The sequence below is a fragment of the Rousettus aegyptiacus genome, unplaced genomic scaffold, assembly GCF_014176215.1.
Source record: "Rousettus aegyptiacus isolate mRouAeg1 unplaced genomic scaffold, mRouAeg1.p scaffold_m13_p_3, whole genome shotgun sequence".
Lineage (NCBI taxonomy): Eukaryota > Metazoa > Chordata > Mammalia > Chiroptera > Pteropodidae > Rousettus > Rousettus aegyptiacus.
Window position 1 is genome coordinate 135,750,282 of NW_023416306.1, and position 16,469 is coordinate 135,766,750.

Below are 16,469 nucleotides of genomic sequence, written 5' to 3' on the forward strand. Positions count from 1 at the left end.
TGGACAATGCTTAACACACAGTGTTTGACTGGGAATCCTTTTTTTTACTTAAGAGCATTCACAAATTTTGAAGAATGAAAATTTTAATTCTTGATATTATACCTAAGTTAAATCCATATACAAAAAGTAGAATGATGTTAGCATGGCAGCATGAATCCATCATTTTTTTCTCTCCCCTTTTACTTAGAACTAATTGGCCATAACTGAACAAAAATGTCTGCACGTTACACTAGAACGTCTAAGAGATTTTTATTTTCAAATGCTTCAGAAAGTAGGTAGATAGGACCTCAGAGGGGCCTTTCTGATCCAAGGGAGCCAGTGAGTCTGCCCCACCCCACCTTTAGTGATGAGGTTGGGCTGGGTGCGGGGACTGGAGAGAGCAAAACAGCCTGGACGCACAAGGGAGACAAAATTTGTAGAGGTCCAGCCAAGCCGATGGGAGGGAGAACCAGGTATGCCGACAGATGGGATAGAGGCCAGTTTGAGGCGAGGAGAGTCATTTTCATCCAGTCACCAGGTGCCTTATTGCAATTGAAGTTGAAGTGGAAAGTTCCCCTTCATTCCTAATACATCTTTGATACTTGGAGGGGTGGAGGCAAAACTTACTCATAATTCCCGTCCCTCTCCGCGCACACAGAGGGCACTTAAGGATTCTAGATTGCAAATCCAGGCTCTACCGCGCAGCCATCCTGATCTAGTTACCAGGTACATCTTAGTTTTGCCATCTATAAAATGGAGATAATGGTACCTCTTATGCTGGGAGAATTAAAAGTTTACAGTGTATGGCTCAGAACCTGGGACATAGGTGCTTAAATGCTACTTCTGTAATGTTGCAAGTCTCTCATTTCCTCTTACATTCGCTTATTTTACCTGAGATGCTGTGCTAAGCACGGGTCCTCCAAGCAGTCACATCGCCAGCTCGGAGTTAAGGGAGTGGAGCTGGGATGTCATTAAATGATCGCCTAAATAGTGTTACACGAGCTACAGTACCTAGGGTGACGTCTATATACCTAGGTAATTTTTCCCTTAAAAAGGTTTTACTGTTTACGCGCCCTGAACTTCACCCAAATCAATAGAATCGACACTTAACGGGTGGCTAGAAATTTAACGAATGAGGGAGATGCGCCTTGTGCGCAAGCGCCTCCAGTGGGTCGTTCTGCTCCGCCTCTTCCGCCAGGCGCAGGCGTGGATTGGCCCGCGTGGCCGGTATAAGAGGCGACGCGCAGGCGCATCTGCCCCTTTCCTCAGCTGCCGGTAAGGTGCTCGGTCCTTCCAAGGAAGCTAAGGCCGCGTTGGGGTGAGGCCCTCACTTCATCCGGCGACTAGCACCGCGCCCGGCAGCGCTTGTCCAGCACCGCCTACACCATGGCCTCCGTCTCAGAGCTCGCCTGCATCTACTCGGCCCTCATCCTGCACGACGATGAGGTGACGGTCACGGTGAGTGTGGGCCTGGCGGGCGGCGGCTTGCAGGAGGCAGATTTCCCACCCTCCCAGTCAGTCAGGCCCTTCTGGCAGTAGCCAGGGCTTCAACACCCCCACAGTGGCTTCGGACGGGGTGACCATCAGATGGGCCCACGTGCGGGTTGCCCTAGGGTCTCGGCCACGTGCCCGCCTGGGAGGGACTTGAGTACATTTGCAGCTGCGCACTCTGGTTTTGAAAGCCTTTAGAGAAAATTGCGCAGCGCGTGGGTAACTTAATGCGCACATAATATGTGTTCCAGAACACTATTATCTTTTTGGTGTGATTTCCTTGAACTCCTTTGGTCCTCTTAGGCCCTGTGGGGCCAGGCTGCATGGTGTGGAGGAGAGCACATGAGCTCTGCTCCACCTCCCAGCCTTGACTCTTAACTTAAAATAGCTGTATGACTTGGGCAAGTTCCAGCCTGTGAAATGGCAGAGAACTCATCACCGTGTAAGGTGCCTGGCGCAAAGGAGCAGAAGTATTTTTTGCTCATGACAGTGGAAAGGAGTTAAGAAATGGTCGTCTTAAATACACAAAATAGTTAAAATATTTGAACTGGATAAACGCGGTTTTGTACACATTTTGAGTGATATACTTTCAGTTTGGAGTGTTTTGGAGACATTTAGAAAGCTACACTTTGATCTGATTTATTGGTATTTTATTTGTTTTAGGAAGATAAAATCAATGCCCTCATTAAAGCAGCCGGTGTAAATGTTGAACCTTTCTGGCCAGGTTTGTTTGCAAAGGTAAGGTAATGGTGGCAAGGTGATTTGGGAAGACCTACTAATTTACTAAGTCAGGTGGTCATAATCCACATCCAAAAGTACCATAAGGCTTGATATTCCACTGGACTAACTCTTAAGTGATAGTTCCTCAAATTTCTATCTCTAGGTGCTAATGAATGTTTCAGTTTGTCTTGACTTTGTGTCTTTCCTTTCTTGATCTCAGACTCAGATTTCTCTTTCTGTCCTCAAACCAGGTCATTACTTCTAAAAAAAGTCAGGAGATAACTCCCACATTACCCAAACAAATCTTTAAGTATGATAGTGTGCTTTAATGGAGATTGGGTATGGTGGCCTTTTATTGACCACTTACTGTGTTGGGACATAAAAGACAAGGCTAACTACCCAAGGAACTTAATCTATGGCAAGTGAAGCCCATATAGCCTCTTAACTATTCACCTTGTATCCTGCAAGCGCTTTGAAAGATTGAAAGCCTTGTACTTACATCTTTAGTAAATTCTCTTGGAAAAAGTACTAGAATTACTTAGCAGCCTGGACATTTAAGTTTTTGGAATCTAAGTAGCAAGCTGTCACTGGCAGACTCCAGCAAAGAAAGAAAGAAGAGAAATATATAGTGATGAGAATTGATCACTAAGTTAAAGGAAAGGTACTTTTTTCTTGGGTGAGTTCTATAACAATGACAGCTGAGCATTTGCCTATGTATGCCTTTGTGTTGCAGGCTCTGGCCAATGTCAACATTGGGAGCCTCATCTGCAATGTAGGGGCTGGTGGACCTGCTCCAGCAGCTGGTGCTGCACCAGCAGGAGGTCCTGCCCCCTCCACTGCTGCTGCCCCAGGTAGGAAACTATTGGAGGGAGGAGGGGAGATTTAAAAGCTGATGGAATTCCTAAAACCACAGGCAGCTTGATGAGGGGAGTCTTAGGGTATTTTGACTGTGTTAGTTAGAGGGCCTGGAGCTCTTTGGAGTTTAAAATATTGACAGGTGTGTAATTGACTTTTTTTCTTTTTAAGCTGAGGAGAAGAAAGTGGAAGCAAAGAAAGAAGAATCTGAGGAATCCGATGATGATATGGGCTTCGGTCTTTTTGACTAAGCTTCTTTTGTAATATGTTCAATAAAAAGCTGAACTCTGCTGCTTTTGGTCTTGCTGAGTGTCTGGGGCTGTGCTATGTAGAGGTGGTCTCACTTCTGTAATTCTGGCTTTCGATCTTTTCTACTACGACACACACAAGCTGGGGTCTTTTTCCTCTGCCACCATCTCATGATGGGAGATACTACACAAGCTGGACACTACCACAGTATGGAGAACCGTATATTAACTGTTGCATCCTTGGTTTAGTTCAATAATTCTGAATGAGTAAGGAAATTCAGGTTAAGTCCCAGTTAAAGTGGATAAAACAATTCCAGCTCCTTTGAAAAAGGAACAAATGAACCAGCTTGGGGAGGAGTCAACTGAACAAATGGTATGAAGTGGAAATTGGATCGCTTCAAAATGCCAAGGCACTGTAGAACTTGGATTTATAAAATGTGATTATTGTGTGTTCGGAGCACCTATGATATGCCAGGCACTTAGGACATCTTGCCCTTCTGTCTCCATTTAATGAGGTGCATGAGATTCAGGAGTTGATGAAAAGTAGGACTTTCTGGCTTCACTCCATTGTATAGGACCATTTGTAAGTTATAACCACTTGGGGTATGTGACTGGTGTATCTTGAAAAAATGAACGTAGAACCCAGTAATTCCACTTCGAGGTATTACCCAGGAGAAACTACATGTGGACGTCAAGAGATGTCTCTGGGAATGTAAGCAGCACTTAAAAATAGCAAAAATCTCAGGTTTATTAACCAGAAAATGTTCTAAGCGGTGAAAAACTACAGATAAGTTCAGTAATTACAGAACATTACCCTTTTCATAAGGCTCCAAAATAAGGTGTATCAGGCAAACCAGGAATAGTGAACTAAGGACCTTAAAAAGGGAGAGGGTACAATGAGAAGTATATACATGTTTTACTGTCCAAATTTTGGAGTTTTCTCATTAGAAAAGGGCCATTGTGAAGCAAAAAGGAATGTGTCCTGAAACTGAGCCACATGTTAAGTACCTACCTTTCCTCCTTCCTCATCCATCAGCTAACTTGAGTGCCAGCAGTGCTAATCTCAAGTGTGTCATGTCATTCTGCACAGCAGTTCCATGGTCAAGACCCCTTGAGGTTACCATGCCTGAGGTTACAAACCAGTAAGTGAGTGGAAGGGTTAAAATCAGCCTTTACTTCCAAAGTTTGTTCTCAGCGTCTTTTCCCATGCTCCTGCTCCTTCCCCCGCCCCCTGCATCAGTTTCCTCATCAGCATGATTGTGCCTACCTCAGAGTTAACGGGAATGCCTTACACTGAGCATTCAAGTGTCAGAGGAGGGAATACTGACACTGCTGAGGAAATTGGGTAAAAAAATTAAAAAGGAAAACAGCATCCAAGACAGCTGAAAATTAAGTGGCAAATTGGGATATTATCAAGTACAGTTATTCAACAATACAATTGCAGATGTCCACAACAGCAAGACAAGTTAATAAGTCCTACCCTAGTTTACTCTTTGCGGCCCTAGGAAACCCACCTCGGGCTATGTTAAATCTCTGCTCTACGTTCCCCCATACTACTTAAAGTAGATGTATAATTATGCATTTGTGAAAAATCGTTCAATATCTTTTCACATGGTAAATTCGGGGATCAGGGCTGTCTGTCTTGCTCACCTGTATCACTAGTACTTATCACAATGCCTGGCTCATTGTTGGCGTTCAATATACACTTATAAGACTTCAACATCTCCTTTATGCGTGAAGAAATCGGAGCCCAGACAGGAAGAGAAACTTGCTCAGCAGCAATTAGCGGAGCCAGAGCTGGAATCCACGTCCCTGAATCCATGTCCACTGTAGTACGCCGAACAGCACCAGATAACCAACCTGTCCTACCCCACCACAACAAGCCTCATTCATTCAATTCATATTTAGTATGCAACTTCCAGGTTGTCAGGTACAGATGTGGGTGTTCAGGTCCTGTAGTAAGAACCGTGGGACCCAAACGAGGGTGGAAGGCCAAGACACTGGTACAAGGTTTGGCCTTACTCACTCTTTAATCCTAAACCCGCAGGACCCGGCTCCACAGACGTAACGCGAGGGTGTCGGGAGATTCTCTCGGGTGATTCCCGAGTCAGGCCTTATTGATGAATCGGGAATTCTCATCAGGAGAGAGAGTAGAACCCAGGCATGGCGTCCCTGAGCCCACATACTTTTTTCTGGACACGGTGATGTGTCACCTCCTTGGTCACGTCCACAACGCCTATGATAAGGGATGCATAAAGGTTCGGAGACTGAGGCCAGGTGACCGGATGAAGCACCCTCAGCTCACGTCGGCCTTTCATTTACAGAGACCCGAGCTCTTGAAATGGCACAGGTGCAGAGAGTCTTGCGACTCCACGCAGGTCTAACCCACCGCTGGCCAATCAATGTCCGCATTGAGAGGAGGGGGCGGGATCATAGGCGGGGCTAGAACCCGAGTATGGCCGAGAGAAGCCGAACTTTTCAATTGCACTGAGGCCTATTGACCACCGGAGGCGTTCGAGGAGCCCTGATGGTGTTTTGCGCATGCCCGTTAGCAATAGTCGGGCTAGTAATAGTTTTTTAAATCTGGTTTAGTGGCCGAATCGCAGTTTCGGGTGCTGGTTAGTGGATTAAGGAAACTATTGTCTTGTGAAACCTCTATATCAGGAGATTCTAGCACTTCCGTTAACCAATAGGAATAGGATGGAGCATATTTGTAAATTGGGAATAACGACCCCATTCCTGCCACAGGGCTGTTTAGGAGCTGGGGAGCCACAATTAACAGGACTGTTAATTTTTCAGAAATTGGCGGGGCTTTAGTATGGAAGGGAAACTCAACTTATTCCAAGTAGCTATGGAGGAAAGAACTCTGGCCAATTTTGAGACAGTTTGAGCTCAAAATAAGGGAAAGTTTTTGGAGCATTAGGCTGAGGCTGGGATGCAGAAGACGTCTGCTTCGGTAGGAGTGTGGAGTAGAGACTTCTTCCAGCCGTGAGATCCCAAAGGTCTTTTGAGATGCAGGGTCAAGTGCTCTTTGCAGGCTGCCTAGGTTGATTCAAATCCCATTCTGCCACTAAATTTGGCTGTGACCTTAGACGAGGCACTTAAGAAGGCGAGGGCCCTGTTTCTATGTATCAGGGGGAATAATGACGGTACTTTACAGAGCTCTTGTAAGATTAAATGAAATGGTACATGTAAAACACTTAGTACAGTTGTTTTTCAAAAAATATAAGCATTTCTTGGCTGTCTCATAACACTGACCCAAAAAATTAAAAAGAGAATCTGAGAAATAAAACCCGTTATTGGAGCAGCTGTTTAATTTTTACACCCTTTAAGTATTTGTGGACGCAGCCGAATATTAGATTTTCAAGATTAATGGAATTAGTAGATTGGTAGAATTGCATTCATGCTAGTTGGCTTTGCTTAAAAAGGGAATTTTTGAGTTTTCCAGATGCTGGCTGAGTGCTGCCCCACAGTGGCTAATCATAGGACTGGCAAAATTGGCCTCTCCTTACTTGAGGTCCCCTGGGCCATGGTGTGGGAGCCCGGCAAGCACGGGTGTGTGACAGTGTGTGATCATAGGCCCAGGGGATGAGCAAGTCAGTCCATACCTTGAAAAGGAAAGGTGTGTTTTTGTGTCCACCAGTGACCCAGCCAAGAGAAAACCAAGTGTACTTTATTATTATTTTATTATTATTATTATGCCTACAGCACCTGGTCTTCCTAGGTGGTCTCCCATCCAAGTACTAACCAGGCCTGGCCCTGCTTAGCTTCCAAGATCAGACAGGATCAGGCTTATTCAGGGTGGCATAGCTGTAGGCTATGGATTGTGGTGCCACTGGGGTGCAAACCCAGGACCTTCTGCATTTAAAGCAGCTGTGGTAACCGCTACCCTATGGAACTATGTCTCCAAGTGTACTTTAATATGGCCTTGCCACCTATGTAATTTACCTAGAACATTTGACTTTTCCTATTAATACTCTCCAGTTCATTTCTTGTCTAAAAATTAAAAAGAACGTTACTGAGTTGCAGTGCTATTTGGCGTGCCCTTGGCTTTCCTCCAAGGTTGTTGGAAGAAATGGCCGCATGAAAACCACTACTGTTGTTGCCATAAAACTTGTGGGGACTGCAGTATCTTTACTGTCCCCTAAATAAGATCACATATGAATTTTTTTTTTTTTAATTTAGGGCCAGGAAAAAGTTTGTATCCTCTGAGGAATTAGTAGCCATGCCTCTTTTATAATAACAAGAGTTCTGTGACTTATCACACTTGCTTCTCTACCTTAGCTGCTGGAAACAGCACCAGGCTGATGCCCAGTCTAGCAATTAAATTAACCCAAATGGATAATGTATTTGCTTTCTACTCCTTTTCTGGTCTCTTTAACCCTGGATCCTCCTTGTCCTCGAAGAAGCCCTGGGAGCAGCCTGCAGTGCACAACTACTGTCCATTGCCAATGTGTTCAGTCTGGTTTGTCCTCTTTCTGGTGCATTAGCCTTGCTGCCTCTTCCTGAAGGCAGGCAGTAGATCTTCCAGAGCAAGCACAGCATGTTAGATTTACAAGGAACTCAGAGAACATACAACCCTCTCCCTTTTTTACATTTTGGAAGAGGAAGCTCAGAGTGACAAGGTGATGTGGTCATTCAATTTTGGAATCAAACCCAGGGCATCTACCATCCTTGCCCCATATCAGGTTACAACTCCCTCCCCCACCCCCACCCGCCAGCTTGTCAGTGGAAGGAGCTGAGTTTCCAGAGGACTCCTTGGCTCAGATAGCATCAGTGTTCCTGCTGTTCTGTCTCACAGGCAGGGAGGGCAGAGCCCAGGGCCTGGCTTCTGGGCACAGTCCCTGGGGCTCTCTCAGGCCTAATTTACTCCCTCTGTTCCAGCTGCAGATCTCGAGCTGCACCCTAAGTCAGCAGCAGGACCCAAGTCTCAGAATGGCGCAGGAGTCCTTGCCCTCGCTGAGGTAGTGCCCAAGAAATGTGACCTCAGGGTGGCCTTTTGCCTAGTGGCTGTTTGGACCTGTGCTACCCAAAGTGTGCTCTCTGGACCTGTGCTGGCTCACAAACTATTGTTATATGTTCATATGCAGACAGGTACAGGAAGTATTTACTGAGAACTTGAGCAAGCATTTAGAAAATTCTATAGCAATTTGAAATTGTCACATTGAAGCAGCATTTCATTTATTAATTCGTTTTTATTAAATTATACGAAAAGTATTAGCCCCAGACAGGTTGGAAATTTTTTTAAAATGCCCTGGTCCTTCTTCTTGGATGCCTTGGGAAGAAGCACTGCTCCTTACCCCCTTTTCCAGCCTGCACTAGGCTTGAGGGTACTCCCAATTGTAGTCCTGTGAAGTTCTCCTTTGGGGCAGGAGGGGGCGACAGAGATATAGGTAATCTGTCCTTCCCCAAGAAAGGCTAGCTCATTCCCCAAGCAGCTTCTATTTGACCCTTCTGGATCCTAGGACACAGGAGAAAGGCAGGGTTTCTTCTTGTTTGCCTCAGCTGAGAGAAAAATCACCAGGGAGAACATCCAAGAGACACAGCTACGTGAAGATGTCAAGGAAGTGAGGTTCTTTTCCAGGGGCTTCCCAGGGAAGATAGCTCTGTGGCTGGGGCTCTATATTACAGGACTCTGAATCAGGTTGCCCCACAATCAGTTGCTGTGAGGCCTTGGGAAAACCATTTAATCTCTTGGAAAGCCCAGTTTCCACAAGTGTAAAGGGACCATTTTAATGCTACCTATCCCACAGGGGTCTTGGAGAGTTAAGTGCATAGTAAGGCAGATGGAAAGTAAATTCAATCATTATCCAAATATTAATAACTTTAATTTCGGGAATGAAGCTTATCACTTAACCCATCTACAATTATCAAATTTTCTTGAATTACAAAGTAAAAAGTATGTTACCATATGCTGTTACACTACCTTTCTTTAAAAAGAAATGATTTTCCTCTCCTTGGTTCATTTAAGCTCTTACCTAATTTTAACTTGAAGCCTAACTTTACCACTATTTGATACGAAGTTTTCTTAAAGTCTTCCATAAACATATTATTTAACCGTCAAATGGGGTGCAGAGAGCAAGGCCAGGATTAAACTCAGTTTACACATAATGCCTAGATCCAGGCCACAAAAGTAATTAGTCTTTCTGATTTTAAATCCTGTGCTTAGATTATATCGTCTATACCTCTTAATGTTAAGACTGGGTGGGTGGATGAGAAACTTCTACTAATACACTAAAAGGAGGAAATATTTACATAATAAAAATCACCTAAAAAGTTGAAAATGCGGCAAGGCACAAGAACTCTTAATAATACTATAATCTTTAAGAAACGTGGGCTGGTCCTGAGGAGATGTATAAAGATAGTGCTCACTCAAAAAGGGCTTCAGAGCAAACCTAAGCCAGTCAAAGGACAACAGAGACCGGCAAATTCCTCACGAAAACTGTTGTCTCCCACATGTCTTTCAGGAAACGCACAGAGCGCGAGGAATAAAGGAAGCCAAGCAGGGGTTGGGGGAAAGGTAAAAACAGCAAATAAGTCTTTCCTGGTAGACCGAAGGCGCGCGAAAGCTGGGGCGGGATGGAGGGAACTCTCAAAGCATCTGGTCTGATAAGAGACCTGGAAGCAGCATGGGGGAGGCGTTCATTGAGGGAACCGACTGCCCGCGGGCCCCACCCCGTGCAGCTCCCCGGTGTTTTCGCTCGTCTCGTTCGAGTAGGGGTGTTGGAGGAGTGAGCGCGGGCGGGGAAAGCTGAGAGGGGAAGAGACGCTAGAGCAGCGACAGGTGGGCGCGGGTCAGGGCCCGAGATTCGCGGGTCTGCAGCCCGGCCGCACCTGCAGGCCCTCAGGGCCGCCGTAGCTCCGCCCCCTCTGCGCGTGGCGCCCATGACGCTTGGCGCGCGGGCTCTCTCTTTACAGAGGTCGCTCTTGTCCGAACGGTCGGGCCGTGCTGCGCCTGCGTGGTCGGGAGGGGAAGTGAGGCGGTTTCCTCGGCGCCTTTTCCGGCGGCGGCGGCGGCGGCGGCGGCAGAACTGGGAGGAGGAGGTGGAGGCCGGAGGGAGCCCGCGCTCGGGGCGGCGGCTGGAGGTAACCTCCCGGGCCGAGCTGGAAAGGTGGGCCACCTCGACCTCCGCTCGGCTCTGCGCCCCAGCAGTAACGTTTCTCCCTCTCTGTGTCTCTGCAGGCGGCGCACCGAGTTCCCGCGAGGATCAATGACCTGACGAGGCGCCGGAGCCTCGCTGCCTCTCGGTGGCCTGGGTCGGTGGTGAGCCCGGTGCTCGCGGACCGGCGGCCGATCCGGAGGGCCGCAGTCTCTCGCTCCGGAGGGAGGAGAAGGCGGAGGAGCGGGAACCGCAGCGGCGCTCGCGCGGCGCCCGCGGGGGGAAGGGCAGTTCCGGGCCGGGCCGCGCCTCAGCAGGGCGGCGGCTCTCCCGGCGCAGACTCAGGGCCCCGGCGGCGGCGGCGACTGGAGGAATCAAGTTGTGTGGCCGGTGATGCCCGAGTGAGCAGCGGGCCTGGGCCTCTGCCCCGAGGAGGCAACTCCCACGCAGGCCGCACAGGCGCCCTCGCGGCTGGGAGGCTTCGTTTCGGTTTCGCGGCTGCGGCGGCGGCGGGTTTGGCTTAGGGGACCCGGGACACCTGAATGCCCCCGGCCCCGGCTCCTCCGACGCGATGGGGAAGGTGCTATCCAAGATCTTCGGGAACAAGGAAATGCGGATCCTCATGTTGGGCCTGGATGCGGCCGGCAAGACAACAGTCCTGTACAAGTTGAAGCTGGGCCAGTCGGTGACCACCATCCCCACTGTAGGTTTCAACGTGGAGACGGTGACTTACAAAAACGTCAAGTTCAACGTGTGGGATGTGGGCGGCCAGGACAAGATCCGGCCGCTCTGGCGGCATTACTACACCGGGACCCAGGGTCTGATCTTCGTGGTGGACTGCGCCGACCGCGACCGCATCGACGAGGCCCGCCAGGAGCTGCACCGCATTATCAATGACCGGGAGATGAGGGACGCCATAATCCTCATCTTCGCCAACAAGCAGGACCTGCCTGATGCCATGAAACCCCATGAGATCCAGGAGAAACTGGGCCTGACCCGGATTCGGGACAGGAACTGGTATGTGCAGCCTTCCTGTGCCACCTCAGGGGACGGACTCTATGAGGGGCTCACATGGTTAACCTCTAACTACAAATCCTAATGAGCATTCTCCATCCATCCCCCGGAAGGAGAGAAATCAAAAACCCATTCATAGGATTATCGCCACCATCACCTCTTTCAATTGCCACTTTCTCTTTTGAATTTGAACTCTGGAGTTACTGTTCTACGGTTTAGGGGGGATTAGGGGTTTCCTTTGAGTTTTTTTTTTCTCTTTCTTTTGCTTTTGCTTTGCATTAAGATGCTCTGATCTGACATTTGACATGAACACAAAGTGCTAGATGCTCTTGTTGACTTCCAGCAAATGGGATGGGGGAAAATATAGCATTTCTTGGTAAAGTCCTTTATAATAATGGTTTGATTTTTTTATTTCGAGAAAATCTTTTTTCCCAATGTATGCTTTTTTCCCTTTTTGCCCAGTTTCCTTATCACTTGCTGTAGATGGCTTATTTTGCATTCATGCAGACTATGTTGCAAGTCTGTTTCATCTAGTAAACTGAAAATTATTGCTTAATCAAACTGCCGTTTGTCTTTTATATTTAAGGCCTTCTCCCTCCTTTATGAGTTCTAACTTAGTAATTTCAAATGTGACCTTTTATATCTAAGCCAATATAGTAAACTTAGCCCACCAAGGCAAATAATGAGTAATATTGTAATATGTTCCAGTTGCACATCAGTATGTTAAACAGGTAATATAAGAAGTTCTTTGAAATGTCAGCTATAAAGTTCTGAAACATCATGCATGAGTAGGGATTAAACTCAAGTTCCCCATTACGTAGCTAACTTACACACTGCATAAAAATATGAAATCGTAACCCATCAAGAACACAGATTTTTGTGACTGTGAGGTTAGCAACTTTGCTGCATTTTCCTTTTATTTTAGCTTTAAAAAACTCCAGACAAATGGAGCAATGACAGTATATCCACACACAGTCAAAATATCTGTAGATATTTTAAGTGACTTTTGGGTAAAACTGGAATATATGCTTTTACCATGTTTCAGATGTCTAAGACCAATAGTTTTAACATTACTAGAATGTTTACTTTGTTCATTAATAAAGCATTTAACTTCAAATTATATGCAACTTTTACCTAGTTGGAAAAATATGCATTCCTGTTTTCACATTACAGCAACTGAAGATAAAAGTCTTATAGAGTGATCCACACCTCCATTAATTAGAGCACTGGAAAAGATATTTTATAAAAAAGGTATTTAATTTTGTTTGATTGTAGGATTAACTCATGCAAAAAGGATCTGTTGGTTCAGTAATACACTATCTCCTTTAAGGAAAGAAATGTGATGAATGAATGATGTGTAAACTTGAGAAATGACAAAGGGGAAGTTGGATGAAGAGAAAGAACCTACAGGTAGATGACAATGAATGTAAACTTATTTTTCTTCAAGGGTAAGCAGTGTGCCCAGTGGTGATTTCCAGATCCTAACGAGATTACTCGCTACTGGTTAGGACCAGTAACTAGATTATTGAGACCACTATGATAATACTTTGAACCAAATGTTAATGCCTGATACAGAATTGCAAAGCAACATCTGGTTCTTATATAGCCTTAAGGATTAATTTTAGAGATCCTCAAGGAATTAAACTTAGGGAATCTCAGAAATGTAGACTGCAAACGCAGTATACAGGAAAAGATGTAGGTTTTATGAGGGTGTCTGAAAACTAAAATTGAGCAGGATATCATGGTATATAGTTGGACAATATCGGCCCTTCATGCTTTGGCCATATTGTATAATGGAGCTTTTACCAAAGATGTATGAGAAGCATAAGGCTAAAAAAAAAAATTATTCAAAGTAAAACAACATTTTACTTAAAACAGATGAGCAAAGGTGCTATGTTGTAGGCTCCTGATGGTGTAGAGGGATTTTTGAATTAAAAATGCAACTAAAGTATAAAGTTCTCTTTCGCTTTAGTAGAAGTATCTAGAAATGAGGCTGACAGATGCATCTCAGAACATTTTAGTTTCCTTTAAAATTCCCAAGGCTCCACCATAAATTTAATTCTCAGTGTTTTACATTTTAAGGTACATACATGTGTAATACAAATATCAATGCTATAATAACATCCTGAAACAAGACAAGCACAAAGGTTTAAATGCCTAAACTGGAGGAAACTTGAAACCCTCGTGTTGAATTCTTAAATGTATTTCTAACTTGTGACAGATAGATAGGCAGCCATTTTTTTGTCTTAAAATAACGGGGGGCATAATTAAAATTTTATACATCAAGTGATTGCTATTGAATGTTGCAGGTGAGATGTGATTATTTTTAGTTTATTTGAAATGTCTAACTGAAGGAGGTGGGGGAGGGGAAGCAAATATTTGAAATTTGGAAAACCCTAAACCTTTTGGTAAGTTGTAATTTTTAATTTTCTTTAAGGATATAAAAGGCTGATAATTGATGTAGTTAACTTGAACCATAACCATTGGTGATCATAGGGCAGGCAATTAGCCTGCAGAAAAAGTTACAATCTAAGAATTTGAAAAATGAGATCCTGAAGTTTTTGTTTAATTGCATCAATTTCTGTATTTTTGTGAATTTATAAACTGCAATAAGTTTTGAATGAGGTTAATCTTGTCTAATATAAGTAAATGAGTCTGTTGACTGTGATTGCCCCAAACTAAAAAGTACAGTACTTGGAATTGTGTTCTTAATGGTTGTAGTGTTGGTAAAGAACTAATATGCAGAAAATAAAGGAATTACACAGTGCAGTTTCTCACGTTATGTTACTCGTTTGAACTAGATTAAGTGGGACGTGTGTTGGGCCCTGTTCTCCAGGGATATATGGTAGAAAGTAATTTAATTTGGTAGTCACCTAACTTTTATAAAAATAAAAAGAATCAATTTGATTCTTGAAATGCTGTCTCTATAAAGAGGTTTTGCCCTGATTGAGTTCCACTAAACTTAATCTGATTATTTATGACAAAAACAGTTGGAAACTTCAAGGTTCTATAGCAGTTTTTATTATGCTAGTTTTTTTCAAAATTACAACCTTATCATTTTTAGGAGTACAGAATCGTGTCTATAAAGAATTGGCCTAGAGTCATCTTAACCCTTTACAAATGACTTGGATTTTAAAGTTAGATTTTTAGAAGCCGAAGTTGCTCTTCTGATAATGTCAGAATTGTAGCCATTTAGAAAGTAAAATGGTAGATGATGAATAACTTGTTGGATAAAGGGGTTATTTAAACATTTTTTTTTAAGCATTCTCTCATATCAACAGTTTGTGTAGTTTGATTTTAGAATGTCTAGTGTGATCTCTAGTATGATTTAACCCCTCACCTTAATGTTATTAATATATTTAGTATTGTGATTTACTAATGGCTATCAAGTATCAGTTTATCAGTAATAGCAGTAGAAACTATTTTACTCTATTGGGTTTTTATGTTTTAATATGTTTAGAAGTACAATTGCCATAATCTGAGTGGTGGTGGCACTTAGTAAATTCCCAAAGTTATTTTCTCAGTACCTTGCCAAGTATATATCAAGGTTATGGTAAGACAAATCTTGTTTAATTTTTTAATAGGTAAAAATTATAACCATAGGAGTTAAAAATAACAAATCTGACTAATCACTGAGCGTAATGTGTTTGGAGTATAACATTCAATAGAAACTAGCTTTTTGCTTTGTATCGAATGGTAAAAACAAAGTAGGAAAGATTACAATATTAAGAAGTTTATAAAAAGAATATATTGGGAGAAGGAGCCATAGAAGAAGCAAGGTAACTTTTCCCTGCTTTGCTAAATGGTAAAGTTGCCAGACTGGATTAGTGAGTTGAATAGAATAGGGAATACTTACAGATGAGATCAAAGAGGCAGAACAGATCTGTGGAGGGGTTTAGGAATGATGATTGAAATTTGTTATTAAGTAAGCTAAAGTAATGGTAACTTACAGGGAATCGTTCTATAAGGGATAACCTTATTTTGTAGGACAGTGGGAAATTGCTTTAATTTTAAACCTTTTTTTCCTCCTTTAAAATATTTTATGACTACTTGAAACAATTTTAAAATGAAAATATTTTTCAATATTATCCTTGAATACCTTTTTACTTGTTAAATTATTTCATTTGGATATTATATATTTCCTCCATAGTATTTGTTTTCTAAGTGTGAGGGTAAATAGATTTATTAAACACCTACTAATATACCTGACATTGTTCTAGGGGATGGGAGATACATCAGTGAAAAAAAATCTGCCTTCATGGAAGTTATCTTTGTGGTGGTGGGTGGGGGTAGGAGACAAAGATCAGATGATAAATAATATGTGATACACTTATATGCTATGCCATATATATATATATAGACAAGTAGGAATGTGTTCAGGTAAGGCTCATTGAGAAGGTGACATTTGAACAAATATTTGAAGAAAGAATATCAGTGGAATTGACATAGTAACAAAAAGATAATATGTATAACATAAAGCAGGGGTTGGGATACCATGGCCAAGGGCAAATCTGGCTATAGCCCATTTTTATAGGGACTGAACCAAGAATTATTTTACATTTTTAGAGGATATTTAAAGACTACAAAAAAAAAAATGTGAATATGCAACAGAGACAGTATTTAGCCTGAAAAGCCTAATGTATTTACTATCCAGCCCTTTATGAAAAACATTGGTTGACCTCAGATCTAAAGCCCAATTTTTAAAAATATTACCAAAATATACAGGAAATCAACAATTTAAAAGACCACTGTTAATGAGTCTAATCAAAACTTGGGGGAACAGTGGCACGTGTTGTTTACCACATTTGAACATTTAGTGATCTTTGAGACTTTATTGAGTAGTCTAACCTGGATTTTTTCCTCCCTAAATAAGTGTGAAATAAGTCTGCTTAAATTTTAACATTCTCTAAAGTTTCACGAATTATTCATTAAAATATTTTTTCTTATTTTTATTTTAGTTTTAGTGGTCTTTGGGTATAAGTTAAATATGCTTCTCTGTTAAAGTTCCCTTTCCTCTAGATAACCTAGGTTAGTTTGGAATAGGTTCAGATTAACATCATTG

The 16,469-nt window shown here is 43.3% G+C and overlaps 2 protein-coding genes and 1 pseudogene across 2 annotated transcripts; 2 read left to right on the forward strand and 1 right to left on the reverse strand.

Annotated features, from left to right (window-relative positions):
- The first annotated feature begins 1,227 nt into the window (after positions 1-1,227).
- Positions 1,228-3,336, forward strand: RPLP1 (ribosomal protein lateral stalk subunit P1). Its single transcript, XM_016145765.2, has 4 exons — positions 1,228-1,437; positions 2,134-2,208; positions 2,924-3,041; positions 3,217-3,336. The coding sequence occupies exons 1-4, from the start codon at positions 1,366-1,368 to the stop codon at positions 3,294-3,296; spliced, it is 345 nt and encodes a 114-aa protein (XP_016001251.1). The 5' UTR covers positions 1,228-1,365; the 3' UTR covers positions 3,297-3,336.
- A 3,656-nt stretch (positions 3,337-6,992) lies between these two features.
- LOC118600969 lies at positions 6,993-7,111 on the reverse strand (annotated as a pseudogene).
- Positions 7,112-10,304: 3,193 nt separating this feature from the next.
- Positions 10,305-14,176, forward strand: ARF6 (ADP ribosylation factor 6). Its single transcript, XM_016145766.2, has 2 exons — positions 10,305-10,379; positions 10,477-14,176. Exon 2 carries the CDS (start codon positions 10,965-10,967, stop codon positions 11,490-11,492), a length of 528 nt encoding a protein of 175 aa, XP_016001252.1. The 5' UTR covers positions 10,305-10,379; positions 10,477-10,964; the 3' UTR covers positions 11,493-14,176.
- Positions 14,177-16,469: the final 2,293 nt, after the last annotated feature.